This window comes from Solanum dulcamara, chromosome 12 (assembly GCF_947179165.1).
Source record: "Solanum dulcamara chromosome 12, daSolDulc1.2, whole genome shotgun sequence".
NCBI classification, from domain to species: domain Eukaryota; kingdom Viridiplantae; phylum Streptophyta; class Magnoliopsida; order Solanales; family Solanaceae; genus Solanum; species Solanum dulcamara.
In genome coordinates this window covers 65,564,782-65,582,773 of record NC_077248.1, presented here as the reverse complement: position 1 = coordinate 65,582,773, position 17,992 = coordinate 65,564,782, and the positions used below count along the sequence as shown (strand labels likewise).

Below are 17,992 nucleotides of genomic sequence, written 5' to 3'. Positions count from 1 at the left end.
ACCTTGGGAGGGGTAAAGGTCTATGCACACACTATTCTCTCCATACCGCACTTGTCGAGTTACACTAAGTATGTTGTAGCTACTCAAGTATGATTAAGTTTAGTCATTTAAGCAAGTTGTCTTGATGCTTATTTGGTTTTATATTTAAATTTAAGTTGCCTAACATGATAATCTTTTAAGTCGAACCAATAACATTCAAAACCAAATTGATTCAACATCAAACCAAATTGACTGATAAGCAGCCCTAATTCATATTTTAAAACATGATATCAGAACAGACAAAAGTTCTGAATTCACCAATTGATTCATCTACTCTATCCCATAATGCTTTCTAATTTTCAAAGCAAAGTCATAAACCTTGAGGGGTTCAGCAACATATTTGGAGACACTTTCCCTTTTCATGCATCTTTTCACCCATGCAATAATCTTTGGTGTCTCAACTTCTGTACTAAATTCTCCAAATTTCTCATAAGTATAAAACCAACTGCAAATTCCTATGAGAGAAATATCCAAGTATCCAATTTTTTCACCTCCAAAATAAAGTTTATCTCCAAGAATTCCTTCTAGCATCCTTAAACTATCTATGTAGTTTTCCTTTCTTCTTTGTTGTTCTCCTCCTTTTCCCATCCATAGTTTACGCCCCGTATCAAACACCTACGTAGAATTTAAAATCAATGAGTTCAGAATTGGGCGTGATCTACAAAATATATGTACATTTTTTGAAGTTTTATTACATATATAACAATGGTGCAAGGTAAGACTGCATACGTAAGACCTAATGTGGTTTGACCCTTATTCGTATCATGTGCATAGAGGAAGTTTAGTGCATCAGAATGTCTATTATTTGCAAAAGTTTCAGTATTTTCTTATGATGACTTGGTGGAGATACGTCAGTGTAAAAGATATACTTTTTTTTTTCTGTGAGCTTGGTTTACTTGACCGAAGGGGTCTCCAACACCTAAAAATAGAAGCTTCTTTCGGTCTATATTGGCAAAGGGAAACGAAGAAGAACTTAGAAGTCAACAAAAAACCAACTTATATGTACATGTAAAAATTTACTAAAATATCAACAATTTATTGACTCTAAACTCATAATGCGGTAAGAACCTTAAAGACTGAACTCATCAAGTTTAAATCCTGAATCTACCTCTGTTGTCAACGTATAGAAAAATAAACTCTTGAAATAACAATATTTTGTTACCTTCTCCACATAGTCAGCCCGAAACAAAGCTTGGTATTTTTCATAAGTATCAGAAGGAAGAAATGTAACTTTATCCTTCCATACCTCATCAATATACTGGACAACATTTAGTGATTCACAAATTGGTTTTCCATTGTGAATCAAAACTGGTATTTTCTTGTAAATTGGATTCATTTCCAAAAGAATTGTACTTTTTTCAACCATGTTTTCTTCTTTGTATACAAAATTGACACCTTTTTCAGCTAATGCTACCCTGACTCTCATGCCATACATGCTAGGCCAAAAGTCCAATAAAATCACCTCTTCATTTGCCATTTCTTGATCAAGAGAACTCATAAATTAACACAAAGAAGTTTCGATTAATCGAAAAAAAATTCTAGCAAGTGACATGATCACTAGATTTAGTTGGTAGATCCATAGACAGAGATGTTTATATATAATCGTAAAACTTTGTTCCTTTCTACTTGACGTTCTTTTATTTTCCTCGTTTTTTACATAAGGTAGCTTGCTTACTCAGCGTTAAGTGTTGGATTCTTGTATTTCATCTTATGTATTAACGAAATGTGCTAGCTGGAGCCAGAGTTTTCCTAGTTTTTGGCTCTGTTGGACAGCGACTACCAGATCAAGTCGCGCAATATTTTAAAAGAGTTTAAATTTTATGCATTGACAATGTATATGTTATTTTTTGTATCATCAAGTAAAATGAATGCGGTCATGTTATAACGAGCTAAATTTTACTTATACTGTAAAAATTCTTTACGCTATCAGTGTATGATATTTATAAGGATGTCATTTTCACTTAGACAAGTAAAGAGACACATGATAAATCTGATTTTGGTTTTGCAAAATCTCAAAACCTGACCATTAAAAAATAATGGCACGAATGGGACATTTTTGAAATGGCAGTGGCATGATTGAGCCCAACTATTAACGAATGACATAAATAAATCATTTTTTAAAGTTCAATGACATATTTGAGTTTTTTCCCTAAAAATCTCATTCACATCAATAAGCCTTAAAAATCAAGACATTTTCTACTTGAGGTTGATGCGTATAATTAAAGGAGATTGACATATTTTATGTGGTTAATTCAATTATTTAATAGACAAATGAAAACACGCGCAATATTATTTTTTCAAAATTTGAATGAAAAGTATCTAATTGAAACACTTTATTAAGAGTTGAAGTCTTCAATTGAAACAAGACTCAGTTCGAGTGTCTATTCCGTAGACATCGAATGATCCAAAACATGCCAAAATCCTATTCATCTTAATTGGCCAACGAACATGGAGACGACACCTGTCCCTTTTTATGTAGCTTTATAGAAACATACATATATATTTTTTGTTTTTCCAAAATTAGCTCAGTAAAATTACAAAAATATTATTATTATTTTTTTAAAAAAAAAGGTGAAAAAAGAAGGTAGTATAAAGGTAAGTGAAAGGCTAGGATTCACATAGTACTTCAGAAGTACCAAACACAAGCATCTTGCTTCTGATTTTCACTTACATTCTCTTAAATGTGTAGTGCATGTATGATGAAAAACTGTCAAAGTTTATGGTGAAATTATTAACAATTTTTAACTAGGAAATTTTGATAATAAACACACACACAAAAAAAAAAAAAAAAAAAATTCCAAGTAACTTGCAAATAAAGATGGTATTGTTGAAGAGGATTTGTGATGATATGGAAGAGATTGAAAGTAAAAAGCTTGGCCTCCGTCGAGGTCTTTTAACGTTGATGTTAGAGTGGAAAAGTTTGGAACAACACTTGGATATGACTGGAAAAAGGTTGAAAGAATGTTTCAATGAACTTGAATCCAGAGAGAAACACATGTGTTCTATTCAAGAATCAATAGGAGTAAGCTTAAAAGAACTTGAATTAGTTAGAGAATCACTTAACGCGAAATGTGATGAAGTTGTGGATAAAGAAAGACAGCTTTCAGAATATGTTGATGACTTAAAAATGAGAGAGGAGAAGTTGGAGATGAAAGAGATGTCGATTCTTGGTATGCTTGAGGTATTTGAGAATGTGATTGAGGGAAAGCTTAAGGAGATTGGTAATAAAGAGAAGAAATTTTACAAGCTAGCTTATGAGCTCGATTCCAGGGAAGAAAAATTGAAGCAACAAGAGAATGAAATGAAGGCACGAGAGGAAGAACTTGATTCTGCTATGTTGTTTAATAAAATGCAGCTGGATTCTACGAGTCAGTTGAGTCTACGAGCATTTGATTTGAGGGAAAGAAGTTGGAAACGAGAGAGGACAACAATGTTGGCAGAGTGCTGTTGTTCTAACAATCCACTGAAAAGGACAAAGGTAGGAAAATCTTCGGAATATAGCATGGCTGTTGATAGGAGCAATGCTGGTCTTGCGATAATTTGTTATGATAGGATTGTTCGTGATGACTCTGAATCAGAATCGGAGACAGATCATAAAGGTATCACACAAGTATTAGACTGTCCTCGTGCTAAATTTCACGACTTTGACAAGGAAAAGAACATAGAAAACTTTGATGTTGATCAAATTTGGGCGTGTTATGATGATTTAGATGGTATGCCTAGACTCTACGCTCAAGTTGAAAAGGTTTTTACTCCTAAATTTAAGTTACAAATGGTTTGGTTAGAGGCTATTGCAGAAGAAGATCATTTCACAAATCATGAGAACTTACAGGTTAGTTGTGGTAGATTTAAACTCGGAAGCTCACTAGACGTTTCAGAACACCTTATATTCTCTCATCAAGTGCAATGCAATAGGGACGTGCAAGGGTATTATCTGATATATCCTACGAAAGGAGAGACTTGGGCTGTTTGGAGCTCTGAACTACTAGAAAACCTCATCGACAGTTTAAGTATGAGATCGTAGAGGTACTTTCTGATTTCATTGATGATGCTGGTATAAGGGTTAGTTATCTGGATAAAGACAGTGGATTCATGAGCATTTTTGAAAGGAGACGTTGTGGAAGTGACTCATTTGTGATATCAGCAAATGAATTACACAGATTTTCTCATAAAGTTCCCTCCTTTAAATTAACACAAACGATAAACGAGGCTTTTGAACTTGATCCTGCTTCACTACCTGATTTGTCAGATAATGAAAGGTACAACGACAAGGTTAAAGTCGGAAATGAGGAAGTGGATGATGTCTCTACCTTCAAAATGAATCAACCTGAAGAGTTTTAGGCAAGAAATTTACTGTTTATTATCTCTATTTTCCAATCAACGGAACGTTTGAAGTTAACAAATAGTAACAAGAATTACAATTAGGAAGAACACCACATCTGTTTATATTATTCATATCTTGATGTCCATGAAAAAAGCAGCAGTAAAATTACACAGACAATACTGACACTCCACAAGTCAACGCTTGGCGATTGTCTTTATTCCTTCAACTCTGAAACTATTTTTCGACTAGGCAGAACTAAGTGCCTTTCGTGTTTTATGAAGCACATGAACATGTTTATTCTAATCCACGTTTCTTTCTGAATTCTAGTACTACCTCATAGATCTTATGAGAGTCAGCTATAGATTTCGAGACACTCTCCTTCTGCATACATCTCTTTCCCCAAGCAGCAATCTTTGGGCACTCAGCCTCTATGCTGAAATTGCAAATGGTCTCGTACGTATAAAACCACCTGTAGAATCCAATCAGAGCAATATCCACAAAACCAAAACTTTCCCCTCCAAAGTAAGGCTTGTCTCCCAGTGCAGCTTCTTCCAGTAACTTGAGTGGATCGATGAAGTCCTTCTTACCTCCCGCGAACTCTTCTCTTTTCTCTGTCCATATTCTCCTTCCGAAATCATACAACTGCAGTTTCAAGATTTCCCATATAAAAATCTCACCGTTTTTGTGATCACATATGAATGAACTACATCGTCTGCTGTTTGAATCGTCTATATCTACTCGGCCTTATTCAGATCCATTTCGTTCTAATGCCATAAGAGACGACGACAACAACAACAACAACAACATACCCAGTGTAGTCACATAAAGTGAGATCTAGGAAGAATAGAGTGTACGTAGACCTTACCCCTACCTTCAAAGGTAGAGAGGTTGTTTCCGATAGACCTAGTCCAAAGTAGTCCAGAAAAAGCATAACAAGGCATTTCTGAACAGTAACTACAACAAAATCATACGAGAATCAAAGTACAAGAAACAACAAACAGTAACGGAAATCAAAGGACAAGAAACTATAGGAGCAATACTACTACTAGTCTACAACTACTAATTTTAAGATCTATCCTTTGTGCTCACATACAACAATATCAATGAACTACAACATCTGATATATGAATCCAATCCTCTATATCTACTTGGTCTTATTCAGATTCGTTTCATTTAAATGCCGTAAGAGAAGACAACAACAACAACAACAACTACATACCCAGCATAGTCCCACAAAGTGAGAGCTGAGAAGAGTAGAGTGTACCTTCAAAGGTAGAGAGATTGTTTCCGATAAACCTAGTCTAAAGTAGTCTAGAAAAAGTATAACAAGGCATTTCTGAACAGTAAAATAATCAAAGTACAAGAAACAATAAAACAGTAATGGAAATCAAAGACAAGAAACTATAGGAGCAATACTACGACTATTAATTCTAAGATCTACCTTGTCAGTGTAGTTAGCCCAAAACCTGGCTTGTGCTCTGTCATAAGGATCAGAGGGTAACAGTGGAGCTTTATCCTTCCACATTTCATCGATATACTCAACTACAACGAATGATTCACAAACAGGTTTTCCTTTGTGAATCAAAACTGGGATCTTCTTGTGTACAGGATTCATCTTCAAAAGAAAAGGACTTTTAGAGCTAAACAAGTCTTCTTCTTTGTACTCATATTCAATCCCTTTTTCAGCTAGTGCAACTCTGACCCTCATGCCAAACATACTAGGCCAGAAATCCAATAGAATCACCTCATCATTCTCCATTACTAAGCTATGAGGAAAAAAAAAACTCAAATTGTTAACAAGTACAAGAAATAGCTCCACAATTGATTTCTTTTTTAGTCAAAAGATCTTGACATGTGGAACAACACAAAATTTGAATTTTCAACATAGGTGAGCTTCATTTTCAAAGATCTTTTTTTAATTACACTATAATAATCTACTATGGTTGGCAATTATTGGGAAAAAAAAAAGATGACTCACTTAATGCCATTGTCATCTACCACTAGTGATAGACAACACAATTGTTAATGAGACTTTTATTTTATAGATATTTGGATTTGTTAAGTGGAGTGTCCACATATAAGTGGAATGCCCACCACATATTATATTAAAGTGGGGCCCACTAAAAGTGGGCATCCCACTAAATTAACTCCTATATATACATTGCCATGAATTGGCAATAGACAGTCGTGAAGAACAAATACTCTGCTTTGCTTCTTCTTCTGTTCTCCTATTTACTCTCTTTTTCATTATTAAATTGTTAATTTAGTCTCATTTTACAACACGTTATCAGCACGAGGCTCCGGCTAATTTTCAAGGTAACAAAAGTAGTAAGAGTTTTATTTAATTTTATTTTTATAAAATGGCAAATATTTCCAAAATTGAATTTGTTGCTTTGGATATCTCTGGAAAAGATTACTCCTCATGGGCACTAGATGCCGAAATTCATCTTGAATCAATGGGTCTGACAGACACCATCAAAGATGATAACACGGCATCTAGTCAAGACCGTGCAAAAGCTATGATTTTCCTCCGCCACCATCTTGACGAGGGTCTTAAATTACAATATCTTACATTAAAAGATCCCTTGAAATTGTGGAAAAATTTAAAAGAAAGGTATGACCACCTGAAGTTGGTCATGCTTCCACAAGCACGTTATGACTGGTTAAATCTGAGACTGATGGACTTTAAAAATATAACTGAATATAATTCTGCTTTATTTAGAATTATAGCTCAGTTAACTTTATGCGGAGATGAAATCACGGAACAAGATAAACTTGAAAAAACGTACTCCACATTTCCACCCGCGAATATGCTCCTGCAGCAGCAATATCGCGAAAAAGGCTTTAAAAAATATTCTGAATTACTTTCTCACCTTCTTATTGCTGAAAGACATAATGAACTATTAATGAAAAATCATGATAGTCGGCCAGTTGGTTCTTTGCCACTCCCTGAAGTGAATCAGGCAAATTCTAACCAACGAGAAAGAGGCCATGGCCCCAGTCGTGGTCGTGGTCGTAGTCAAAGAAGAAATTTTAATCATGATGCTCGGCTGGCACCGAGAAATAACCAGCAATATAAAAGGCAGGGTAAAAAGCCAGAAGCTTTACCGAAGAATAATTCAGAAACAATATGTCATAGATGTGGAGGTGTGGGGCACTGGTCGCGGATTTGCCGGTCGTCAAAACGCTTGGTTCAGCTATATCAGGCATCGTTAAAAAGGGCAGAAAATAATCCAGAGACAAATTTTATCTCTGAGGACAATATTGAGCCCATGCATCTAGATGTAGCTGATTTCTTTAATTTTCCAGAAGTAAATATGAATGTTGATAAGCCCGATAATATTTAAATAATTCTCTTTGTTGTTGTATGTATTAAATATTATGTTTGTATTTTTCTAGCTCAATGTAATGAAATAAAACTTTGTATAATAAATTATGTATTAATTATAATATTTACTTTCTTTCTTTGTGAAGAAAATATGGAAATGCCTCAAATCTTGTTTGGATCAATGATAAATCACGAGGATATTTGTGTAATTGATAGTGGAACAACCCATGCTATATTTAAAGACGAGAAATATTTTTCCAATTTACTTAGAAGAAAAGCTAATGTTACTACAATTTCTGGTAATTCAAAAATGATAGAAGGCTCCGGAAGAGCTACTATAATTCTACCTAAGGGGACAAAAATTGTTATAGAAGATGCACTATTTTCTTCTAAATCCCCAAGAAACTTGTTAAGTTTTAAAGATATCCGCAGAAATGGATATCATGTTGAGACATTAAATAAAATGAATATTGAATATCTTGGTATAACCAAGAGTGTCTCAGGCCAGAAATATATTTTGGAAAAATTACCAACTCTGTCATCTGGCCTATATTATGCAAAAATTAGTGCAATTGAAGCAAATATGATCGTAAACCAGAAGTTTACTGATCCAAATATATTTGTGCTATGGCATGATCGAATAGGTCATCCTGGATCAATAATGATGAGACGAATTCTTGAAAATTCAACTGGACATCCTTTAAAGAACCAGAAGATTCTTACAAATGATGAATTTTCATGTGCTGCTTGTTATCAAGGCAAATTAATTATCAGGCCATCTACCCTGAAGGTTGGCATCGAATCTCCTGGATTTTTAGAGCGTATACATGGAGATATATGTGGACCTATTCATCCACCAAGTGGATTGTTTAGATATTTTATGGTCCTAATAGATGCATCATCTAGATGGTCTCATGTGTGCCTGTTATCATCTCGCAACCTGGCGTTTGCGAAGTTGTTAGCACAAATAATAAGATTGAGAGCGCAATTCCCAGATTATCCAATTAAGACCATTCGCCTTGATAATGCTGGAGAATTTACATCCCAAGCATTTAATGATTATTGCTTATCAATTGGGATAAAAATTGAACATCTTGTTGCTCATGTTCATACTCAAAATGGCCTTGCAGAGTCATTTATAAAGCGCCTACAATTGATAGCAAGACCTCTACTAATAAAAACAAAATTGCCAATTACTGTTTGGGGTCATGCTATTTTACATGCAGCAGCACTTGTACGTCTCAGACCGACACATTATAATAAATACTCTCCGTCACAATTAGTATTTGGTCATGAACCAAATATAGCCCATTTAAGAATTTTTGGTTGTGCGGTGTACGTGCCTGTAGCACCACCACAACGTACAAAAATGGGCCCTCAACGAAGGTTGAGCATATATGTTGGGTTTGACTCACCCTCCATAATTCGATACCTTGAACCGTTGACTGGAGATTTATTCACTGCTCGATTTGCAGATTGTCGATTTGATGAAACAATTTTCCCGCCATTAGGGGGAGAGAAAAAGAAACCCGAAAAAGAAAAAGAAATTGCGTGGAAAGTTTCATCACTATCACATTTTGATCCACGTACCCGCACATGTGAACAGGAGGTCCAGAAGATCATCCACTTGCAGAAAATAGCAAATCAAATGCCAGATGCATTTACTGATTTGAAACGGATAACTAAGTCACATATCCCTGCAGTGAATGTACCTATCCGGATTGATGTCCCAAAAGGACCATCTACAAGTATCATAGCTTCTGAATCCCAAACACGCCAGAAGCGTGGTAGACCGTTGGGTTCAAAGGATAAAAATCCTAGAAAAAGAAGCGTGAGAAATAATAAAGATGATACTACAATAGAACCTCCTAAAGAAGGCCAAGATTTGAGTAATCTTGATATTCCTGAAGAAATCAGTGAACCCGAGACTCAAGTGAATGAAGAAATTTCAATAAGTTCTTTCGGTGATGAGATAAAGTTAGATCGATCTAAAATCACGGTTGATAATGTTTTTGCATATAATGTTGCAATTAACCTTATGCAAGATAGTGAAAGTCTTGAACCTAAATCCGTCGAAGATTGTCGACGTAGATGTGATTGGCCAGAATGCCAAAAGGCAATTCAATCAGAATTAGACTCACTTGCTAAACGTGAGGTTTTTGGACCTGTAGTCCAAACCCCTGAAGGTGTAAAACCAGTTGGCTATAAATGGGTTTTTGTTAGAAAACGAAATGAGAGAAATGAAATTGTAAGATATAAGGCACGCCTTGTTGCACAAGGATTCTCTCAAAGACCCGGAGTCAACTATGAAGAAAACATATTCACCGGTTATGGATGGAATAACATTTCGATATCTCATCAGTTTAGCTGTACATAAAAATCTTGAAATACACCTAATGGATGTGGTTGCAGCTTACCTTTATGGTTCACTTGATAATGAAATTTACATGAAAATCCCAGAAGGATTAAAATTGCCTGAAACATGCAAAAAGTCTCGGGAAGTATACTCAATAAAACTCCAAAGATCATTATATGGTCTAAAACAATCAGGGCGTATGTGGTATAATCGCCTCAGTGAGTACTTGATAAATAAAGGCTATATAAATGATGTCATTTGTCCATGTGTTTTTATTAAGAAAATGGAATCAGAGTTTGTTATACTCGCCGTTTATGTTGATGACATAAATCTCATTGGAACCCCTGAAGAGGTCCAAAAGGCAATTGAATATCTAAAGAAAGAATTTGAAATGAAAGACCTTGGAAAGACAAAACTTTGTCTAGGTCTGCAAATTGAACATTTAGCAGACGGAGTTTTTGTCCATCAATCTGCCTACACTTAAAAAGATTTTACATGGACAAAGCACATCCATTAAGTACTCCAATGATTGTTCGATCACTTGAAGTGGAAAAAGATCAATTTCGACCTCCAGAAAAGGATGAAGAAATTCTTGGTCCTGAAGTACCATATCTCAGTGCTATTGGTGCACTTATGTATCTTGCTAATGCAACTAGACCTGACATAACATTTTCTGTTAATTTGCTAGCAAGGTATAGTTCATCCCCAACGCGAAGGCATTGGAACGGTATCAAACATATTTTGCGATACCTGAAGGGTACTATTGATATGGGTTTGTTTTATACTAACAAAGGTTACGCAGACCTTATTGGTTATGCAGATGCAGGTTATTTATCAGACCCACATAAAGCTCGATCTCAGACAGGTTATCTGTTTACACACGGAGGGACTGCTATATCATGGCGATCTACAAAACAGTCCATTGTTGCTACTTCTTCAAATCATGCTGAAATAATAGCAATTCATGAAGCAAGTAGAGAATGTGTGTGGTTGAGATCGATGATACAGTTCATCAAAGAAAGATGTGGTCTGGAAAATAATGTTAAAGTACCCACAATTATATTCGAAGACAATGCCGCGTGCATAGCTCAATTGAAAGGTGGCTTCATAAAAGGAGACAGAACGAAACATATTTCACCAAAATTATTCTTCACACATGATCTTCAGAAGAATGGTGATATTGATGTACAACAAGTTCGTTCAAGTGATAATCTTGCAGATTTATTCACAAAGGCATTACCTACATCAACTTTTGAGAAATTAAGATATAAAGTTGGAATGCGCCGTCTCCAAAATATTAAATGAAGCTTTCATCAGGGGGAGTAAAATACGCGCTGCACTCTTTTTTCCTTAACCAAGGTTTTGTCCCACTGGGTTTTCCTGGTAAGGTTTTTAATGAGGCAGCATTCAAGGCGTATTACCATATGTGTGTATTTTTTTTCCCACTGGGTTTTTCCTAGGAAGGTTTTTAACGAGACACAATAACTATGTATTTTATTTCTTGTAATTTTTTTTATAGAGGCACATTACACGTGGACATCCAAGGGGGAGTGTTAAGTGGAGTGTCCACATATAAGTGGAATGCCCACCACATATTATATTAAAGTGGGGCCCACTAAAAGTGGGCATCCCACTAAATTAACTCCTATATATACATTGCCATGAATTGGCAATAGACAGTCGTGAAGAACAAATACTCTGCTTTGCTTCTTCTTCTGTTCTCCTATTTACTCTCTTTTTCATTATTAAATTGTTAATTTAGTCTCATTTTACAACAGGATTTACTTTAGTCCATGTGTTGATTTTGTATTATGGGGCAAAATACAGAAACATCAAAGCCAAAGTTGGAAATTCAAGGGGGCAGTGAATACTAGAGCGTCGATAATATAACATAACATGGGGGTCGCAAAGTTAGATTAAACAATAGAAAAGAGTCCCCAAAAGTTAGATCTTGATCGATGAAAACCTCGATTTTTTAAGTTTTGTCTTGCAAATGTGGGATGCTTTGTGCACCGGGTTGTCCTTTGACATATGGTTGTCAATTTATTACTAGAGGGATTCATATGGCACAACTTGTAGCTGATGGGAGAACTCACCTTTGTACACCGGGTTGTCCTTTAAGAAAGTTTATGTTTTGAGATTTCATTAATGTCATTAGATGCCCAAAAAGTTGTGTTGCTCAGACTTTTCAAAAATATTGATCAGTTGCATGCATGTCAGAGTAGTGCATTTTTGAAGAATCTTACATGATTGTAACAACATCTTCTTAAGAGTTCGACCAACATAGTCAAAAAAATTAATCATGAATATCGAACAATTCTTGAATAAATTTAGGGGGAAAAAGCTTATAGATTCAGGGAAATATCCATTCCTTCTACACCTTTTAGATGTAGGATTTAAATAAATATACACTGATAGCGTAAAGAATCTTTACACTATTAATACAATTTAACTCGATATAACAAGATCTCACTCAGTTTACTTGACTGTATAACATTAACATATACACTTTCAATGAACAAAACTTGAAACTCTTTTAAAATATTGCACGACCTGATCTGCTAGTTGATATCTAACAGAGTGGAACCAAATGAAACTCTGGCTCCAGCACATTTTGTTAATACATAAGCTGAAATACAAGAATCCAGCACTTAGCGCTGAAGTAAGCAAGATACAATATGTAAAAAAAAAGGAGGAAAATAAAGAACGACAAGTAGAAAGGAACAAGGCTCGACCACTATATATACATCTTTGATTTTTCTTAAGACATAAGCTGAAATACAAGAATCCAACACTTACATATCATTACTTAAAAAAAGAGGACAATATTATTATTAAGTCACCAAATCTTGAAATCTTCAAACAAAAAGAGAAAAAAAAATAACACTAGATAGTACAAACCAAATAAGAAAATGGGCCGAAGTTCTTTTCAACTTATAGGGCCTAAACATTGCCCTCTTGGGCTCTATAAGCTGGGAAAGTTACATATTTGGCCAGTAGGTCAAAATGATATATTTGCAAATCAAACATACAAAAAAATATACTATTTTATATTAAAACTATAAATTTTATATATATTAAATAATAACATATAAAAATATATATATATATTGGCTACTATTTTGATAGGTGTCTGTACAGTGTAGTTTCCTTTTATAACATTAATAAGAGATGTTAATGTGAGCCTAAGGTTGTGTGGCTCATGTTGGAAATAGTTGTTGGGTTATATCGTATAAATTTACTATTATGAGTTTGAAAAACAATATTATTATTTTCATGTTAATATTAAAGGTAGATTCATGATTTAAGTGTTATGAGTTCAATCTTTAAATTTTTTTAATCATTAAAGCCATTATATTTTAAATGTTATAGGTTCATATCTACTATTTAATGTAATTTTAGTGAATTTTTACATATAAATTTACTTTGTAATAAAAATATTGGGTTCGGATGAATTGGACATTTCAAAGTTGCCATCCATCCCTAATTAATAAGACAAGAAGAAAAAACTCTCTGCATCTTCCTAGAGAGGATTGTAAGGCTGTGAAAATAAGGGAATTCATATGTACATCTCGTGAGGATTCTCAATAATTGGTGATACAAGTCGTAATTACTTCAAATAAGAAATCCATAAATCTCCTTATGATTCAATACTATAGTTCAAGATTAAGTTATCTCACAAATGATTATAACTTGAATAATCAATCATATCTTCTATATGTAATGATTTTAGCTAATACCTTCAATCAAATACGAAATAAATTTAATCTCAAAATTTATATCGCGATAATCCACCTAATCCTATGAACCAAATGGACCCATAATTTTCTCATGGTGTTACTTCTTGTGCCACTAGCTATGATATGTATTGTCATCATCAAATCTTATTGGCACCATGTCACTAATGCTAAAAGAGAGGTTTGCCTCTAAAAGAGGTCAAGTCCTCTTACCTTTTCCAAATGGAACACATAATACAAATAATGAAACATGAACATGTATAATAGAGACGGAGTTAGAATTTTAATATTATAAGTTTTAAATTTTAAAAGAATAATTTCAAATGATAATAATTAAATTCTGAATATAAAATTTATACATTTTTGATGAATATTTAATATAAATATATTATTTAAGTAAAAATTATTAAATTCGATCAAATACATATTCAAACTTCTAGCTGTGTATTGATCAATGACGTGGCAGAAGTATTGGCATTTATTGCTTGTAGTTAAAGCTCTTATGTGGAAACTAGCATCCAAAAAGAAAATATTTCAATGCCTCCTAATTTTTCATGTTCATGCCCCAATAGGGTTTATAATGGCGTTGTTCGTTTAGATATTTATTTGATTGCTATAGTAAAATATTATTATAAAAATATATAATATAACATAATAAAATTAATTATAAAGAAAATTTGTCTGTTATGATAAAATATTTATTATAGAGAATGACTATTATAGAAAACTTATGACTTATTATTTATTTGATCAAATTTTTAAAATTAATTTATTTTGAAAAGTTCTTTCATTGAGAAACAGTTTGTGTTTGATCGATCAATTTAAAAAATATTTTTGAGCGGCAATTAGTATTTGACTAAACTTTTAAAAAGTATTGGTAATTAAGTGTATTCTTCTCAAACGTACTTTTGGGAAAAAACTAATATTTTAGTTTTTGAAAAACCAACTCCTGTTACTTCCTAAAATACTTATTTTCTCTCAAAAATTTAATCAAATACAATAGTTTTTAAAAAATAAGCACTTTTAACCTCCTAGTAACTTGGCCAAACAGACTATTTTGATCGAGCTTTTGAAAAGTCAAAAATGTTTATTAATTTTTTTTAAATAATTACTTTTCAAAATAATAAATATATATATATACACCAAAAGGAGCAGTCATTGTTGAGGAGATCTATACAATTAGAAAGATCTAGTGATAGATGTGGAGTCGTGACACTGTTGGTACTCACAAACAACACATACGTACGTAATTTATTTGAAAGGACAAATGTGGTTGTGGTATTAAATATATATTTTTTCTGTCTCAATTTATATAATACTGTTTTACAGATACATATTAAATAGATATTCAAGATAATTTGTAGATATTTGTGTGACGAGAATGTACGTATGAAGAGTGTCAATAGCAATAGGGTACATCCCAATTCAAACTCTTCCGCAAAAAATTACACTATATATATAAGATAAAAATTATTTTTAATATATATATATATATATATATATATATATATATATATATATATATATATGATAGGTGTTGAATGCCTTTGGGTAATTCTTTCATCTATTCATTTTTTTTATATATTTTGAACTCCTCAGTAAAAATTATGACTTCTGCATTGATCAATAGTATCACACACAACATAAATAAAATAGACTTGTGATTTTACTAAAATCTATTTAAATAAGGAAAAATTGAATAAATCATAGTTTAATTTTTCAATTGTTTTTTTTCTCTCATAGGAAACAGAAAATGGCTCTTGGCGACTTCAAAAGACCATAAAAAATAGAAAAAGAGACAACAAATGATAATAATTATTTTTTTTTCAACGAGCAAATGATATTAATCGAAAGCTTTAAGTCTTAAGCAGATAAGTTTTTGAAGATGAAGTACACGTACTTGATATTTTAGGTAATTAGTTCTACATTGAAAAGTTAAAAAAGAGTAAAATGCTATATAAAATAGAACACAAATTCACATGATATAATACACATGCTTTTGAGTTCAATGATGGCGTAGCCATTTTTAGGTTAAAGTGGTCAATACGTGTTATGGCTTGAGTTGTGAAAAATCTATGGTATCAAAATCAGACTCTCACACTATATATATGATAACGAGGCAAATATCGGTGAGGATACATTTATACACACGCTTTTTGGTTGAGATGATGCCATAACACAAGATATAAATTTGTGAAGTCTTTGAATTAAAACGAATAATACATATCATGAACTTGTTAGAACTTTTTGGTTATGTGTTTGTAACACATTTTTCGTAGTAGAAAATATTATTACCAATGAGAGTTTAAAGTTCAAATATAGAATTTGATATTTTGGTCCCCCTTATATAGGGATTTTGCTGTCTAGTCAATTTTGGCCAAACAAGACATTTTCCTTAAATTAATGCAAAAAAGTAGAGTTCAGCTGTGTAATGTTAAAAGGCAATAACGTATTGGACACGATGGAAATAATATGTTTTTTATATTGCTTTCGTTTTAATTTCTTTGTTTGATGTTAATATTTAATTTAAAATTTATTAATTTGACTAATTTGTTATGATAAATCCATTTAAGAAGTGAAGTGCTTGCTACATATATCAAGTATCTTGACTATATGTCTTTAATTTCGTACTTGAAAAAGCGCAACCCAAAAATTGGAGATACGTCACCAATGATAGAGGACAGTCAAAGAGAAGGATTGACAAACGTCTATACTAGCAAGTTTTTAAAAGATGAGTGCACATGATATTAGGTGTATCACACATTGAAATGAAAAAGGAAAATGAAGAGTTTTATAAGATATGTATACACACTTTTCGTCTTGACAATGGCTAGTCCAAGAAAAAACTTTGCGGGGACTGTCAGGACAAAATAACAATACATGTAATGAGATTAGGCTATATAACAGTAGTGGTGGTTGAGGGTTGATAAGTTCAGGACTGTATCAAATTTATTGACAATTTAGATCAGATCGAATGCAGTCAGTGAATGTTATCTGAGAGTGTCATCCTGCCCCAATAGCGCTATGACATTGGTTTTAAACCTCATTAAATATTTATATTATTTCATTCTTTTATAATTCATTTGTGTGATTGTGTGTTAGTTAATTAACCACACATACCCCCAACCCAATGAATAGTTCTCACTCTGTTTTTTTTTTCTTCTATAAATACAATATAAGTTGATAAGGGCAATCACAACGTTTTTCAACTTTTTATTATTATACTACCACTATATTTCCCCCTCCAACATTACAATAATGGCCAATATTCTTAAATTGATGAGGTTCTCAACAGAAATTGCTCCACAAAAATTTATCTCTCTGCCCAAACCATGTCCAATTTCTAAAAAATTGGACACCATCAATGAGGAAGAAGCTTATGTATCAGCTATTTCATCTTCTCTCGATAGAAAACTCGAAAGAGATCGATATCTCGGAGCCAAAATCAACTCCATCTTAGCTTATTACTAAGCTATAGTCTTACAAAAACTGCCTATAGTATTTGTCTCCAAGAAAATAAAAGCACTATTACTGTCTTAAACTCTATATTGTTCGAACTCTTCAAAAATATTGTCAGTTATCTGTCGAAATACTTCTATTTTTTAAAAATCCGACTCTAATAAAACAACATTATTCGAAGGTTCGAGCAACATAGCTTAAAACTAGAAGTGCTACCTTAATTCATAAGGAGAAAAGGATGATTTTTATTCCTTTTCTTTTTCTTTTCTTTTTTCTAGTTTTGGTCTCTTTTTTTTTGGTGAGCCTAATTACCATTCACATGCCTATATTTTGATGGTAGTGATGAGTTTGGTCTTAGAGAATTAATTACTTTGACATTATTCTTCACCACCATATTTTCAACAAGGGGTGAATGAGCTTTTAATTTCTTCTTTATGGAAATTATTTGTTATGTATGTTGAATAAACACTTTCCTATATTATAGGCAGTGGAAATTAAAGGAAAGATTTTTTCTATTTCTACCAGAAGGAGTGTATTATTTTGAGAATTTAACTTATATATTAGTATAATTTAATCTGTTATAATAAAAACTTGTTCAAACGTGATATGCTACTATTATAAAAATAAGGAGCATAGTGTCAAATCGCTTAACTATTTTTTTAAGAAAATTAAATGTAATAGCGGATATATTAATTGATATGATTCTAATATATATTAGATGAGATAGTCAAACACTCCTATTCTAGTAT

At 32.9% G+C, this 17,992-nt stretch overlaps 2 protein-coding genes and 1 pseudogene across 2 annotated transcripts; 1 reads left to right on the top strand and 2 right to left on the bottom strand.

The window, feature by feature from the left end:
* Positions 1-247: 247 nt before the first annotated feature.
* On the bottom strand, positions 248-1,516 carry LOC129877301 (probable glutathione S-transferase). Its single transcript, XM_055952784.1, has 2 exons — positions 1,202-1,516; positions 248-654 (listed from the first exon to the last, which is right to left on the bottom strand). Exons 1-2 carry the CDS (start codon positions 1,514-1,516, stop codon positions 310-312), a joined length of 660 nt encoding a protein of 219 aa, XP_055808759.1. The 3' UTR covers positions 248-309.
* Positions 1,517-2,857: 1,341 nt separating this feature from the next.
* On the top strand, positions 2,858-4,423 carry LOC129877151 (uncharacterized; annotated as a pseudogene).
* A 37-nt stretch (positions 4,424-4,460) lies between these two features.
* LOC129877152 (probable glutathione S-transferase) lies at positions 4,461-6,268 on the bottom strand. Its single transcript, XM_055952636.1, has 2 exons — positions 5,805-6,268; positions 4,461-5,005 (listed from the first exon to the last, which is right to left on the bottom strand). Exons 1-2 carry the CDS (start codon positions 6,120-6,122, stop codon positions 4,658-4,660), a joined length of 666 nt encoding a protein of 221 aa, XP_055808611.1. The 5' UTR covers positions 6,123-6,268; the 3' UTR covers positions 4,461-4,657.
* Between the last annotated feature and the right edge of the window lie 11,724 nt (positions 6,269-17,992).